Here is a 16,396-nt window from a genome sequence, read left to right as displayed (position 1 = left end):
TATAAGCTATAAGCTAAACTAAACACATCAAAATAACTTAAATTAAGTTGAAAGCTAAAATAAGCAGCTTTTAAGCTGCACCAAACAGGCACTTCATGGGGTTTAGCTACGGGTATGATAGCGAAAAACGGGTCGGGTCCTAATCAGTGCCTTTGACCTCCTCCTCAAGATCTTCCATCATGCTGAGCCTTTCAACAGCTACTTATGTCATGTTTGGAAAGCACTAATAGATTTTGTAATGGATAGCATATGAGTGTGTGTGTGATTATATAGGTTTTGTTGAGAATGTTTAGAAAATCTTTGAGTTAATGGAATATCAAAATTTAGTGAAGTAATGGGGTCGATTGTATTTATCACATTTGTCAGGGAAAGTCCGAGTAATTTACTTCACTCAAAGTGAAAATATGGTAATATTAAATGAGATTTTCTTTTTCTTTTTTTATTTATTTTTAAAGTAAAATTAATTTATGCATATGTTATGAGTAAGTGATTCTATACATATATATGTGTGTTTATATATTTTCTAATTTTAGTAAATTTCGCTTGTATTATTATAGAAATTCAATTCATTGATTTATCTATTTTGTATAACTCGTTGCAACCCGCTTAATCTAATCCATTTTCAACCCAATTAAACCAATTTTAAGTGGGTCTTCATATGACAGCTTAAAAATGAAATTTAATTATGATTTAGATGTGTTTAAACGATTTTTAAATAGTGAATTTGAGTATATTTAACAAATTAGATTAACTCAGCACATTCACAATTGAAAAATCATGGTCAACTCTCAACAAGATCATTGTCTAGAAAGTTGAAAGTATGATAGAAAATTATGACCTTTAACTTAGTGTTTGTGTAAAGCCACTTTATAATACGAGATTGTTGATTCGAATGCTACATAGACTCAATTGTGTTACCCCTTTTTCTTATTAACAACTAAAAAAAAAAAATTTAAAAAAAAAAGAGATTTCAAGTACATTATTATGGATTACTTACTACTAGAAGGGCAGATGCATATGTCTTATTTTTTATTTGATTTAAACAGTGAAGTCCATTTTTATGTTGCGCTTTGTGGGACAATAAAAAAAGTGCACATGGTAAATAGAGTGGAACATTGCTCCAAAATCACCAAATAACATGTCTTTATTTTGAAATTATTTATCATGTTAATATTGGTAGTTGATATTGAGCATGTCTTAGTTAACCTTTCTTGTATATTGATTGTCTAATTTATTTATTTATTTATTTTTTGATACATTGGAATTAATTGTTTAATTCAATATAATTCTTTTACGAAGAAGCTCATATTGACTCACCTTCCAAAAAAATAATTAAGATACTAGCTTGATATGTATTTAGAATATCACATCTAATAATTCTTCACCAACCACATAGAGATGTAGTCACAAAAGTCATCCAACCCACCCCAACCAAACCATTCCTAGTCACAAATATGTGCTACCTCTCCTACTAATTTCAAAGTCACAGCAAGCAGAGGACTCTCTATGCTTCATAATGTATAAGGTAAGGACAGCCATGGAGAGGTCCAAATCCCTCTTCCCATTCAACATCTCTAATGACTGGTTGATCACTACTCCTTTAAAAATCGAGGACCTGCAAAAAAATGATAGGATAGAGAATAAGGACCTAAAGTTGTTCGTCGGATAGTAACCGTTCCCTTCCCAAGTTAGAATGGAACATGGATGAGTAGGGAGGCTCCATCTAACATGCATTATTTATGGCAAATAAAAGATACTCTTTGAGTCCAAGTTTTGTCTTGATTTTAACCCACCACACCAACCTAGCTAGCTAGCAGTAATTTGAATGTTTACTTTTTTTATACCCTAAATCACTGGTCCAAGTAATGCATGAATTACAATGGGGTTTGATAACAATCTGCCAAATCTAAAAATGTAAACTACTATGAATTATAATGACCTATAAATAATAGCTGGATTCAAGCATCCAAAGATTCCAAATAATTTTCATTCACATAAAAAGGCCAATTGACATGTTCTTGCTCTCTGTCTTTCACCACAAAATTTGTCTTCTTTAACAGAATAGATGGAAGTTTTTATAATAATTATAAAATTGAAATTCAAACTAAATATATAGGTGATCATGGGGGAGTGGTTAGTAGAATGTTTTTGGGATTTGGTTGTCACAAGCTTTAGGAAGTTCTTCTAGAATATGAAAATGGGAGGCAGCTATGCTTTGCTAATGGTGGGACTTCTTGTCCTTGTGGGTGTTCTACCTTCTCATTCTTCATCAAACACCAAGCAGTTTCATTTCAATGTAGGCACTCTCTCTCTCACTCTCACTCTCACTCTCACTCTCTCTCTCTCTCTGTCTATCTCTCACACACACACACATGCACACACACTAATAGTCCTTATCAGGAGACAAATAGATACCACTTGTAAAGTAACAGTATCAGAAGTATCGAGCGATATGTATTAGAAATTGAATGATGCAATTGTGAAATTTGTAAATTTATCAGCCATGAAACAGAACTTTCTTTATTTTTATTTTAAAGAAGTCGAATTCAAGGTATTTATTGTGGACCAATCTTATTAACTGTGAATTGACTATAAGTCAATACATCTCTCAAACCTGTTAATACATATGTAATTTCACTATTACCCATTTACTAGAGTGTATCGATTCACGATTCATAGCCAATGCAGCTGGTCTGGTGATTATAAAGAATTTGTTTGTGACTAATGATTTTCAAAAATTCACACTTGCATCACCCAATTCTTGAGAACAATGCATCTCTCGATATTGCTATTTAAAATCACGATGGACACATGGCATGAAAGTTGTTGAAAAAAATTTGATTTTGCGTTTTATCAGGTTGAGTGGAAAAAAGTAACCCGTTTATGTAATACAAAGCCAATTTTAACGGTGAATGGAGAGTATCCAGGGCCAACTATAGCTGTGAATGAAGGTGATAATGTTGATATCAAAGTCACCAACAGTGTTGATAGGAACACCACTTTACATTGGTGAGTATTCTAACATTTTGGTGTGAATTTTCAATAAATCAATGAAAAAGCTGCGTTCTGTTCCATTTCCATATTTCCATACTTCCAGTTCCAAGTAAAATCTAAGACAAATTATGTTAGCAGTTTCTGTACTTTACACCTATTTTGCTTCTTACAATTTTAATTAACTTGATCTTAGTCTTGAATTTTTAAAATTTGTCTCATTTTGATCCAATTAATGTCATCTCTTAGTGTTTTTGACAAAAAAGGTCCATGTGAGCTTGCACTTATTTCTAAGGGCAAAATAGTAATTTTACCAATATTGTTTATTCTATACATACAACTCAATGAGTTTGACTTGTAATTTTGTTTAAATATCTCATTCCATTTGACTAGGAGAGGAGTAGAAAGAGAAAAATATAATGGTCGAGTAGGTGTTGAAGTGACGAGACAGTGTAGGAGAAGGCAAGGGGGTCACGGTTGGAGAAAGTGAAGGAGGGGCTAAGGGAGAGGGAGGGGGGTCGTGACTGGAGGAGGTGGAAGGGTTGATGCAGAGGGAGAGAGATTGGAGCAAAATACAAGAACTATTGACATAATTTGCCCTAAAATCTATTTTAATTTTTCAACTCTAAAACCAAGCACTAATTGTGACACAATGCTCCAAGGTCATAAAATATATTGAGACAAATTATATAACTAGTCCCCTTGTATTATTTCAGTCTCTACAGAGTTTTAATTCTTGGAATTTTATTCTTTAATTTTTTATTTTGTCTTCATTTGATTCAATTAATAACTTGAGATAAATAATTGGACAAAAAAATATTTACGTGACAGATTTGGAATCGTATTGGGTGTCATGCACAGTAAATGTTATTTTGTACATTTTATATATTAACACAAGTTTGTGTTGATTATGCAAATACATATAAATAAATAAAAATAAGACAAAAAAACAGATATGGAATCGTATCGGGTGTCATGCCAAGTAAATGTTGTTTTGTACATTTTATATATTAACACAAGTTTGTGTTGATTATGCAAATATTAAAAAACAAAGGCACGGAATAAAGCAGCTAAGAACTGGATGGGCAGATGGACCAGCTTATATAACCCAATGCCCTATCAGAAGAGGGCAGTCCTATACTTACAAGTTCACCGTTACAGAACAGAGGGGTACCCTATTGTGGCATGCCCATCTCTCTTGGCAAAGAGCTTCCCTCTATGGTGCCTTCCTTATCTACCCTCGCTTGCCTTATCCAATTTCAGCTCCAATTCAATCTGAAATTCCAATCATTTTTGGTAATATTTATGTCACTGCTTTCTCTTTCACTAACTAAAAGTTTGTGTTAATTTAATCTTTGTAATCTTAGCTGCAAGAGTTTCTTGTTTCTTAATTTTGGATTTGAATTTTAATTAGTCCAATCAATAATGGCAGTTGAGGTTTTTAACGAGAATTGCGTGCACGACCTATTTTTAAGGAAAAAATTATAATTTCATCACAACTAACATCTCCTTTTCCATCAAAAAATTGTTATTGCACCATCACCTCGTGCCCATCTCTCTATGCCTTCCTTGAGTCCTGCCACCTACTTCCCTTTTTCTCTTCCTTCTCGTCCTTTTGACTCATCTTCTCCCTCAATCAAAGTGTGCGATTTTGCACATAAAAATACTCAATGTGTGCAATTTCTTTTAAAAATCCTAACTAGGCGATATTTATTAGAATATTGGAACTGGATTTAAAACTAAGAGGCGAAACTGTTGCAATTCAAAGTCAAACACATCCTTTAAAAAGATTGTGGACATCGACAATTACAAAAGTAGTATAAGGCACTCTTCATCGTTTAAACATATTATTACTAATGTAGTAAACATGTTTATCTTCCAAACACAGGAGAATGGTGGAATCGTGATGTAGAAGCTGTGGAGAGTGAAATGATGATTTTTGGAGGAGGGCCTGGCTCTTCAGATGCTTACACCATTAATGGCATGCCAGGACCCCTCTATCCCTGCTCCATCCAAGGTTAAATCTTAAATACTTTACTAGCTCTAAATTTTTATTTTTTATTTTTTATTTTTGCATGAATACCCTCCACTTTTCTACATTTATATATTGAGAAATGAAATACAGAAATCAGAAGCAAAAAGCACCCAATTTGAATTGTTGAAACTTGAATGTTAAACTAGGCCTATTTTTTTTTCAATACAAAAAATTATATTTTCATAAATGCCCAAAATGATTTCCATTTTCCATCATCGACACACAATGTGCAGACACTTTCATCCAGACCATTGATCGCGGCAAAACCTACATGTTCAGAATCATCAATGCAGCAATGAACAATGAGCTCTTCTTCGCCGTGGCAAACCACACATTAACTGTCATAGAAGTCGACGCTGTTTACACAAAACCCTTCACCACCACTGCCATCATGATCGCCCCTGGACAAACCACCAATGTCCTCCTCACTGCAAATCAAGTACCCGACCCCACGGGCACGTTTGTAATGGCAGCACGACCTTATGTCACATCAGCTTTCCCCTTTGATAAAACGACCACAATTGGCTTCTTAAAATACAATGCTCTAGAATCGGATACAATTAAGACCGCGGTGAAACCCTGCAGTCATCTACCTCAAAACCTTCCTCAAATGAACGATTCTGACTTTGCCACAAAATTTTCAAACAAGATTCGAAGCCTAGCATCTACTAAGTACCCTTGCAACGTGCCCAAAAAGATCAATAAGCGAGTAACAACTACCATAAGCCTAAACCTACAGGATTGTGGTGGTAATAAAACCTGCAAGGGCTTATATGGAAAGAGATTCTTGGCTTCGATGAACAACCAATCGTTTGTCCGTCATACCATGTCAATATTGGAATGCCATTACCGGAACCTCAAAACAAGCTCTTACGCCTACAATTTCCCAGAAAAGCCACCACACGCTTTCAATTATACAGGGGTGAATCCATTGACACAAAACATGAATACCGAATTTGGTACTAGGCTTTTGGTGGTACCTTATGGCACGAAGCTAGAAATCGTGTTACAAGACACGAGCTTTCTTAACGTGGAAAATCATCCTATCCATGTGCACGGTCACAATTTCTTTGTTGTTGGGACAGGTTTTGGGAATTTTGATGATGTTAAGGATCCAGGTCGTTACAATCTTGTCGATCCTCCTGAGAGAAACACGGTGGCGGTTCCTAGCGGGGGATGGGCTGCCATTCGTATAAATGCAGACAATCCAGGAGCGTGGTTCATACATTGTCACCTAGAGGCACATACTTCATGGGGTCTAGCCACTGGATTGGTAGTTGAAAATGGTCCAGACCCGTCTCAACGGTTGCTTCCGCCTCCTGAAGATCTTCCCTCTTGTTGATTCTTCAATGACTCCGTAAGTCTTCCGGATTATTCATGAGCTTCAATGTAAATAAAGGCTTGTAATTTTTACCATGTGCTAGTTCATTGAAACATTTTTAGATTTTTTTTCCCCCTCTAGTTGGTTATTGAGTGATGGTAGTTTGAGTCATCGTGAACATGATCATTGGAAAAACTTTGAATTACCAAAATAAATAGAAGGAATTTCAGCTTTGTTTAGACTGTTTGTATATATGCGACCCAAATACTCTTCTCATCCTCAAGCAGTGCTACTGAGTACCTACTGACACAGGACATCACCAATAAAGCATTGTTTGGTTTAGTTTTTTAATCTGTTTTTGATTTTTTTTTTCTTTATTTTATTTATTAAATTTTTAGATGCATTTAAAAAAATAAAATATTTTTGTAAAAAGTATAAAAAAAAAGTTCACTAAAAAAAAACAGAAAATGGCAGTTTTTTTTTTTAATTTGAAAATTAAACAGGAATATACAAACAAAATCTTTATATAGAATGCCACTTTTATTTTAATTATAAATTGTCACTGTCACATTATTTTGTATATATATAAAAAAATCTCTATAAATAATATTTTTTCATCCTGAAATATTTATAAAATGATTATCTTAATGTCATTTGTAAATTGAAGATAAAACTTAAGACTGTGTTTCGAGCATGAATTTTGATAAAAAAATTTAAAATGGAAAGGAAAAAAAAAATGTGTGAAATATAGATGAAAAATAACTATATTTCATTCACATTTCACTTACATTATTTCTTTTGTTTTTAAATCTCTACCGAAATTCATAATTTAAACATAACCTAATGGTCAATTCTTCGTAATGCTTGATATAATAGATCATTTTTTTCTGTTTAATTTTATTCTTCATACACTATCTTTATATAAAATATAGTGTATGAAGAATAAATTATAAAATTATTAGAGAAAATATAGTGTATAAAGAATAAATTATAAAATTAAATAATTAAATAAAGAATAATAAGAAATGGGCCGTACTAAACAATTTTTTGGGTGCAAATAGAATCGAGTCCGGATCCCCTCCTTAACACCTTTCATTCATTTCTTACTGGCAACGGCAGAGATCAACCGTCGCAAATCCAACAGCTAAAAAAAAGCTAAAAAAAAAAAAAAAAAAATTCAGTTGGGTTTTCCCGCCCAAAGTAAAACAGAGCTATACAGCTTTATACACAGTCCCCTTCTTCTCCACCGAATCCACCTTCACCGGCGACCCACTCCCGACGACCGAGAGAAGCTCTTGAAACACTGGTGAGAAGCTCCCGACCTCTGTTTTCCTTCTTTCTCTCTCCTGCTTTTCTTCCAAACCTTAGGCCGGTGGACAGAGGTCATATTTATATAAATTAATTGATGTTTCTTATTCATTAACCTTGGCTCTGGAAATATGAGAAGATTGATAAGTGATCGGGGTTTGAAGCTTTCTTTTGTTTAGCTATCTTGTTCCAAAGGTTTTATAGTTCAAAACTTCATACAAACCTCAAGTTATTTTTGTTGTCATTTTGCCTTCACTGATACTCTCTGCACCTCTAAAATGTTATGGTATTTGTTGTTTGTTGCAAAGATCTGTTGTCCATTAATGCTTTGAACCTATTTACTATGTATATACAAATTGTCTCAAAGAGGGTAGTTGTTCTATTGGAAATTAATTTTAAAAGTTGCATGCTGGGACCATTCTCTATGTATTTTGCAAAAGAAAATTCACTCTATTTGCTTTTCTTTTATGAGTTTTCTTGATATGGGTTGTCAAGCTTTTTGTTTTGTTTGCTTTTCTTTTAGTTTGCTGCTATGTTTTTAAAAAAAAAAATTCGTTTTAGGCTATTGACAGGCGCAAAGAGGCGGAACGCACTGGAAATTTCAGTCATGGCAGCTCATAAACGAAGGTTTCTTCCTTAATGTCGCTGAAATTGGGCTAGAATGTTTGGTCAAACTGTTGTTGTTCATCATGCTGAAAATTGTTGCTGAAATTGGGCTGGAAAGTGTGTTTTATTAATGTTGTTGATGTATCTTATAGAATTGGTGTTGGAGCTCATGGATTGGTGTTCATAGTTGTTAATTTGTAATTTGTATTTTGTATTTATAGTTTTATACTTTTATCTGAGTAGGAATATTTGAATACATTTGGCCTCCGTTTGGGAAGTGGGTTGGCTTTTTGGCTTTTTGGCTTTTTTGGCTATTTTAGCCTGGGCTTAAAAGCTTGGTTTGGGAAGGGCTTTTTGACTTTTTTGAGTTTTTTTGTGAGAGAAGAATGTAATGATTATGGGTTAGATGTGATGTTTTATTTGTTATGGCTAAAATAACCTATTTTATTTTTTGTGACTAAAATAGCCAAAAAAGCCCAAACCATGGCTTCCCATCATATTTTGTGTTTGTGTTAATATGGTGATTACCCATACTTTTATGATATGGAAATTAGTTTCAGCTGAATTAATTACTTGAACTGAATGTGGGTGAAATTTTAGCTGGAGAATTGGAAAAGTTTCAGGGTTATCAGATTTTTGGGTGCAATTCAAATGCTTTTGTTGTATAGACAGATCACTACTTGTTCTACAAATAGAGATCTGGTGCAATATTTTCATACAAGATAGTGGTAAATTTGTGTTCTATTGCTACATATGTTTTCCTCATATAAGTTTGTTTTTCAAAAAAACAAATAAAAAATTTGAAGACAAAACAGAAACAGAGAATTAGATTTTTCCAATGGTGTGGTGCCACAAAACTGAAAACTTAAACTAATAAATGGAGCAACCTCAATTTGTAGTCCAAGTTTCAGTTTAAACTTAGCAGAGTCAACCACACATAACTTTGTTTTGCTTTTTTTGTCCTGGGGTTAATTTACCAACAAATCAGGTTCATGATATACTAATTTGTGTCCATCTGGATTCATATCCACATCTGAGATCGATTTTAATTCAACCATCCCCATAAATGACAATTGATTGGCAAAAGGATCATATTTCCTTGATATGTTAAAAGAAGAAAAAATAGAGTGAATTTTCTTTTGCAAAATACATAGAGAATGGTCTCAGCATGCAACTTTTAAAATTAATTTCCAATAGAACAGCTACCCTCTTTGAGACAATTTGTATATACATAGTAAATAGGTTCAAAGCATTAATGGACAACAGATCTCTGCAACAAACAACAAATACCATAACATTTTAGAGGTGCAGAGAGTATCAATGAAGGCAAAATGACAACAAAAATAACTTGAGGTTTGAATGAAGTTTTGAATTATCAGACCATAAAATTGCTCTTCATGTCAACGCCTAGACTAAAAAAGCAACAAAAGATACAAATTGAGTTTTTTTTTTAAAAAAGCCCAAAATAAGAATTAATTCCTCTAAAACAATTCTGTATTTTCATCAAATGAAAAGTCAGTCAACTCTTCTTTGATCCCTTGAACAACACCTTAATCAAACAACCAATTCTCAAGCATTGACAATGGCACATGCATACCAAGATCTGGTTTACTTTCCCCTTGAGGAAGACTAGCCTCAAGTGACATAGATTGAGAAAAATCAGAATTTGACGAGTCCAAGGACTCAAAACCGAAGAGAGATTCAAATGCCCCAGACAAATCAATACCACTATTGTTTGAAACACTTAAAGTCTCTTCACAAGACATAGAATTCTGCAACAGCGTCGAGAGGGTCTACCGGTGCGACGGGTTCGGTGAGGTGGAGAAGAAGAGCGTGACGACTCTTGTTTCCTAAGTAGACAGAATTTGTAACAGCGTCGAGGCTGGGTCACCATCGTCGGATCTGCAACGGCGTCGAGAGTGGGTCGCCGCCGGTATTGGGTCGCTGGTGAGGGTGGGTTAGACGGAGAAGGAGTGAGTGTGTGTTTTTGTGGATTCGACAGAGAAGGAGGACCAAAATCTGTTTTGTTTTGGGCGGGAATAAAATGAAATTTCAATTTAATATATATTTTTTTTTATAGCCGTTGGATGTGCAATGGCTGACCTCAACCTCCTGTAAGGAGGAGATGAAAGAGGATATGCATGGAAGGGATCCAGACTCAATAGAATCACCCAAATTAATCAATCACTCTTCTTTCATGGACAAGTAATGGATCAAATCTTTCTAGGCCTACAAAAGACATATCTTTCTGGGCCTCTTTCTTTTATGGACAAGTAATGGATCAAATCTTTCTAGGCCTGTATAAGACATATCTTTCTGGGCCGGATCGATTCTTGCGGCATGGTTAATTGATGGGATTCTATTTAAACTCAAGATATGTTTCAGTTCAATTTATGAGCATGGTTAATTGATGGGGGATTTTATTGGAACTTAAAATATGTCTATGTGTCAGTTCGTCTAATTTAAATTTATAAATTTTAATTCATATTATATCTTAATATGAATTTATTAATAAGGACAACATATATTAAATTTTAAAATAATTTTTTTTTCTCATGATACACTATAATCAGTTAATCTTATTTAAATCTCTGTATCTTATTTCCTAAGAGATCAACGTTATTTCTTCTTTTTCTTCTTCTTCCTCTTCCCTCCAAAACTCCAATCCATCCTACCAAAACTTACCATCATCATCAACATCATTGTTTTTTATTATTTTGAAACCCTAAAACCTAGAAAAAAAAAATTTGAACAAAATCAAATAATGGATGAGAATAATCAAAATCAGTGTTTTTGTTTCAGTTTTCTGAATTAAATTTTTTAAAAATTGAATTTTTTGTTTTTTAGTGAATATTTTTAAAATTTTAATCATTTTTTTTTTTACTTTTTTAGATACAGCTTACTTAGATGTATCTAAAAAGTAAAATAATTGTGAAAAAATATTTTTAAAAATTAATAAATACACAAATACGAAAAATATACTAAGTATTCATAATTTTTTTTTTATTTTTAGTATTTAGTGAATTTTTGAAAGATTGTTTTCACAAAAATTATACTTTTTAAGTGTATTTATGTTAGGTATGCCTAAAAATTTTAAAATTGCCTAAAATATTAAAAAAATCAGTAAAAATACAAAAAACAAGAAAGTAGAATTTTCTGAAAAGTGTTGTTTTCAAAAAACTAAAACCAAACAAAGTGGTAGTTTTTTGAAGCAACCCATAGAAAATGAGGTAAGTATTCATATAAAGAGGTTTCATAATTTTTGTAGAGTACCATCAATTATTTTCTATATCGTTTTTTTGAAAAAAATTAAAGGACCTAGTAGTTAGATTAACAATAACATTCTATTGGAGTTGTTCTTATTTTGTCATTTAAATAACACATTGTTTGAGAACTACTCTTTCTTGTTAGTGCCTGATATTTATGTGCTTATAAGTTTGATTTTTACTTTTGTACGAGCATTCTTGTGGATAATATACAATGTCAAAGTTTTTTTTTTCTATATTCAGAAGTTTTATAATGCTTATGTAAAAGTTTGTTTTTTTTATATTTATAATGCTTATATGCTTATTAGTTTGATTTTTTTTTCTGTATTTGAGAATTAGTTTCTGTATTGAAAAGTTCTTGAAATAATTTGGTTTTTTTAGTTTATTTATTATTTATTATTTGAATTTACCTTGAAAGTAATTTGAAAAAAATAATAAGGTGTAATGAGAGTAAAATAAAATTTTAAATAATTAAATAAGGTGTATTTAAAAATTAGAAATACTTAATAATTTTTTAAGTGAAAATAGAATCTCCCTTAATTGATTTAAGGGCAACTTTGCCAACTTAAGCCCAAACTTACCAATTTGTCAACAACCCATTTATCTAATTCTCACTCATTTAAGCCTAAAATCCAATTTTTTTTACCGCTAATTTATAAAGTGATAGTCTATTTTTGAAAATATATTTATCTTTCATTTTTTTTAAAACAAACCTAATAAAATGAAAATTTTATGATTATGAAACTGACATATTTTATTTAAGGAATAATATATCTTAAGAATATTACAAAATAAATTATTTGAATTAATCAAAAATACAACTTGTATTAAGTCATATAAGCCTTTCAAATTTTCACTGGTTTGTTTCTCTTATTTAAGAGATTGAAGCACAATTTGCAAAATTTTTTGGTTGAACCGTTTTAATGACACCAATAATTTGGGTACTCTCTGAAGTTGGCTTTGGGTCAATATTAATATTATTATTATTAAAAGCTCTGTAATATGCACTAATTGTTGTCCCTTCATCAAAAGTAAGCAATATATTATATAATTTGGAGCTTGGAAGTGTGCTATAAAAATGTCAAATATCAAATTCCGTCACATATAAATAACAACAATGATTTATCTCCCTTTTTCCTCCCACCCCCTTTGACCCCCTCTCTCTCTCATTAGTTACATTTTTTTATTCTTTTTCTTTTTTTTTCTGCTCCTCCAATCACCATCCGCCACGTGACAAAAGAAGTAAAGGGTGACCCCCAAAAAGGAGTCTCAAACATTATTCTATAAATAATTCATCAGTTGGCTCGAGAGCTTTTGAATGCTGTCAATTTTTAAGGACATGAGGAAGAAAAGAATCTCCGAAGCTTAATTTAAATTTAAATGAAGACAAAAGGATATATATTGGGGTTTGAAACAGTCTCCAATACATGCGTTGATTGGATTTATGCTTGCTACTGTTCTCTAGTTTTTTAAAAAAAAAAAAAAATTATTTCTTTTTTTACAATAAATTACATTGTGGTGTTTTGAAAAATTAGTAAAAAGTTGAGTTTTTAATTTTTTTTTTGTGATTTTTTGACTTTTTATACTAAAAAAGCTAACTTTTTTGTACCTTTTTTTTTTACTAAAAAAAAGTTAAAAAGTTAAAAAATTGATTTTTTTAGAATGTTTCCAAAACACCCCGTTATCTTCTTTCAAAGTTTGGAAAAGTACATTCAACTAAGGTTACAAATGAATAGAACTATTTGTAAATAGGTTCCAATTCGATTTGATAAAAATTTGTTCGAATTCGATTCGTTAAATATATATATATATATATATATTTTGGCATTCAAGCTTGAGTTTGAATTCGTTAAAATTTTGATAAACAAACCCAAATATATTAAAACTTCGCTCGTAAATTCAATTCATTAGCCAGCTGCTTTAGCATTTATTATTTATATATAAATAATATAAAAATATTGAGAGGGTAATTTTGGTGAAAATTAGGCCGAGCTATGAGATGGACATTATGACCCAAAGCACGAAGGGCCGGGTAAAAAGGCTGTAATATTACTCTGGCCCAAGAGAGGTAAAAGATTACTCCGGCCCAGAAGAAGTGTAAAGTTACTTCGGTCCGAAAGCAACTTGTCATTAGGCCGGTCTCAGAGTTAGTTCGGTTATAACGAATTGTGGTTAGAATGATCATGACCTTGCTACTCGAAAGCTCGGTCTAAACATACCATGGGTTGTACATGAGAGAACCGAGATAAGGAGGAGTATAAGGAAGAACCGAACTAAGGATAGTTCGGCCTACTCTGTGGCTCAGCATAGCCAGTTTTATTTCGGTCATGTTGTGGTTCGGCCACGGTAAAAACCATCTCACTTGGTTTAAGCAGTGAGGGGGGTGTTGAAGGATATGAATCCTAGGAATATGAATCCTAGGAGGACTCTGCGTGGAGTAGTAGAAGTCCTACTAGGATTGTGCCACTCGAAACCTATAAAAGCTCACAAACATCACCTTTGGGGAGGTAACACACAACTTTGCTTTCTGAATACACAGAACTTTTGTCTATTTGTCAAGCTTACTGACTTAGGCATCGAAGAGGTTTCCGGCACACACCCGCCGGCTAGCTCACGTTTGTGTTTTCAGGTGATAAAGCGACGACGTACGGAGGAACGCAGACTTGGTCAACAGGACTATACGAGAAGGATTATTTCTTTCCCGTACAATTGGCGCAGTCTGTGGGAATTACAGACAGAACAAAACCTCTTGACTAAAAGCTTCTCCTCTTTACAAACAATGGCGCACATTGAAGAATTGCCACATTCCGCCATCGACGGGCAAACTCCAGAAAGGGGAGCAAGGCGTGAAAGATTACCTTCTATCTCTCCCATGGCAGATTTGGAGCCCCAACGGCATAACCCCAGGAGAGATACTAGGGGAAGACGAACTCACAGCCCCCGTGAATCTCGCTCGCAAAGTCCTGACAGGCAAAGACGGAGGATTGATCAAACTCTGGAAGACCGCGTAAAGGAGCAAGATGAATTAATAAGGAAGATGGTGGCGGACATGGAGGCCTTAAAGCACCAGATGAAGAGAAAAGAGGTGGCGACAGGAGAGGGGCGCAAAGACAAGACGCCCCCTCGCCACTCAGAAAATCGTAGTAGGAATACCACACCCTCGCAAGGAGAGAGTAGAAGCCTCAGGACAGGCGATACTCAATCCTGGTCTTCCAGAACTCGTCACTCCAGGTCTAAGAGGACGAAATCTGAAAGATCATACACTGAAGGAAGCATGTATTGGCCCTCACATTCGCACCAAACCAGATCTAGACAGACGGAATTACCCAGATCATCCGACTTACGAACCGTGCTCGAAGCAAAGGCACGATGCAAAGAGGATGCCAGGGCAAGGGATCCACACAGAGTTTCGGCCTTACAGCGGTTAGCTCTTCGGACGCATGGAAGCGTCGAGGTTGGAATGTCAATACCGCGCCCTGCCTACGAACCAACAGACAAAGCATTAGCAGGGCTGCAGACTTCGCCGTTTGTTCCGGCGATTGAAAACGCACCCCTACCATCAGGCTTCCTTCAGCCCAAATTCACTACATATGAAGGGAAGACGGACCCTTACTCTCACTTTCGCCACTTTCGCCAGGTCATGGTTGTATACAGGCGAAACGAGGCCCTAATGTGCATACTCTTCCCATCTAGCCTTGGCGACCTAGGCTTGACTTGGTTCGAGAAACTTGCAGAGGGCAGCATAGCCTCTTGGGCACAATTGGCAGAGGCCTTCGTAACAAGGTTCCGAACAAACACGAAAACCCTAGTGGAGATCGACCAGCTCCTCTCCATCGACATGGGCGATAAAGAGACCCTAAGATCTTACAATAATCGCTACTGGGAGACATTCAATCAGATTGGGGACTGCCCCACCAATCTCGCCATTGCACAATATAAAAGAAGCCTTCCAGTCGGGAACAGACTAAGGGACTCAATCACCATGGCGCCGCCCTTCACCATGGAAGCCTTGATGGAAAGAGTGCACCAGCACATCAGGGTAGAAGAGGATGGCGCACGTGCCAAAGCAAAATCTGGGGCAACCACAGTTCCAGAAAAGAAAACCTCAGCAAAGGTCAATGCAGTAGGTCGTCAGAACAGAAACGGACGTGACAGACGAGATAACGGAGAAGACCCAGATAAAAGATGTTTGAGAATCCGCACTGCCATAACCACGGTGTTCAAAAAATCGATATATCGGATTCTGAGCGAAATAAGAGATGAGCCTTTCGTCAAGTGGCCAGCCAAGCTAGGAGAAGCTCAGAAGGACTATGACGAAAGATCACGGTGCACCTTCCATAAAGAAAAGGGACACCGCACTGAGAATTGCACACCATTGAGGCAACACCTGGAGGAATTGGTGGCAGCAGGACACTTGGATAAGTACATTGAAGGAGGAACGCAACCAGCCCCCCAGGATCACAATAACCCCAATGGGATGCCAATCGACGCCCCGCGCTCAAGGCATTATCAATGTAATACATGGAGTCTTTGAACCTGAGCGTGTATGCGAGCTCAGAGGATCAATCAAAAAAGCTGAACACTTAAGAGAGGTGCTAAGTGCCCAACCTGCCACCAAGAAGGGGAAGACGGAGGCAACAAACGTCATGTCTTTTTCGGATAAAGACTTAGAACGGATATATTGCCCTCACAATGATGCCCTGGTCGTCACTCTCCGAGTCAAGGACTTTGACGTCAAGCGGATTCTGATTGACCAGGGTAGTTCATGTGAAATCATGTACTACAAAACATTTAAACAACTGAAACTACAAGACAAAGACTTGGCACCTGCCGTATTTCCCCTAATTGGATTCAACTCCATACCATAAT

The 16,396-nt window shown here is 34.9% G+C and overlaps 1 protein-coding gene across 2 annotated transcripts; it reads left to right on the top strand.

The window, feature by feature from the left end:
* Positions 1-2,139: 2,139 nt before the first annotated feature.
* Positions 2,140-8,695, top strand: LOC114268906 (laccase-1). Of its 2 annotated transcripts, XM_028210138.2 has the most exons (6): positions 2,140-2,296; positions 2,858-3,009; positions 4,046-4,287; positions 4,880-5,008; positions 5,260-6,383; positions 8,217-8,695. In XM_028210138.2, exons 1-5 carry the CDS (start codon positions 2,192-2,194, stop codon positions 6,366-6,368), a joined length of 1,737 nt encoding a protein of 578 aa, XP_028065939.2. In that variant the 5' UTR covers positions 2,140-2,191; the 3' UTR covers positions 6,369-6,383; positions 8,217-8,695. The 2 variants fall into 2 exon arrangements, 1 of the variants encoding a protein (XP_028065939.2); XR_014356140.1 differs by lacking the exons at positions 2,140-2,296; positions 2,858-3,009; positions 4,046-4,287; positions 4,880-5,008; positions 5,260-6,383 and adding an exon at positions 7,418-7,653.
* Positions 8,696-16,396: the final 7,701 nt, after the last annotated feature.

Source organism: Camellia sinensis, chromosome 15, assembly GCF_055761805.1.
Source record: "Camellia sinensis isolate YWXY chromosome 15, ASM5576180v1, whole genome shotgun sequence".
Taxonomy (NCBI): Eukaryota; Viridiplantae; Streptophyta; class Magnoliopsida; order Ericales; family Theaceae; genus Camellia; species Camellia sinensis.
Note: the sequence above shows the minus strand (reverse complement) of the source record. Positions and strands in the feature narration are given on the sequence as shown.

Excerpts from the sequence above, each read along its gene's own strand:
- LOC114268906 (XM_028210138.2), top strand. The coding sequence starts at position 2,192 with ATGAAAATGGGAGGCAGCTATGCTTTGCTAATGGTGGGACTTCTTGTC. Across the intron at positions 3,010-4,045 it reads AGGAACACCACTTTACATTG|GCACGGAATAAAGCAGCTAA; the intron begins GTGAGTATTCTA and ends TAAAAAACAAAG. Across the intron at positions 4,288-4,879 it reads TGAAATTCCAATCATTTTTG|GAGAATGGTGGAATCGTGAT; the intron begins GTAATATTTATG and ends TTCCAAACACAG.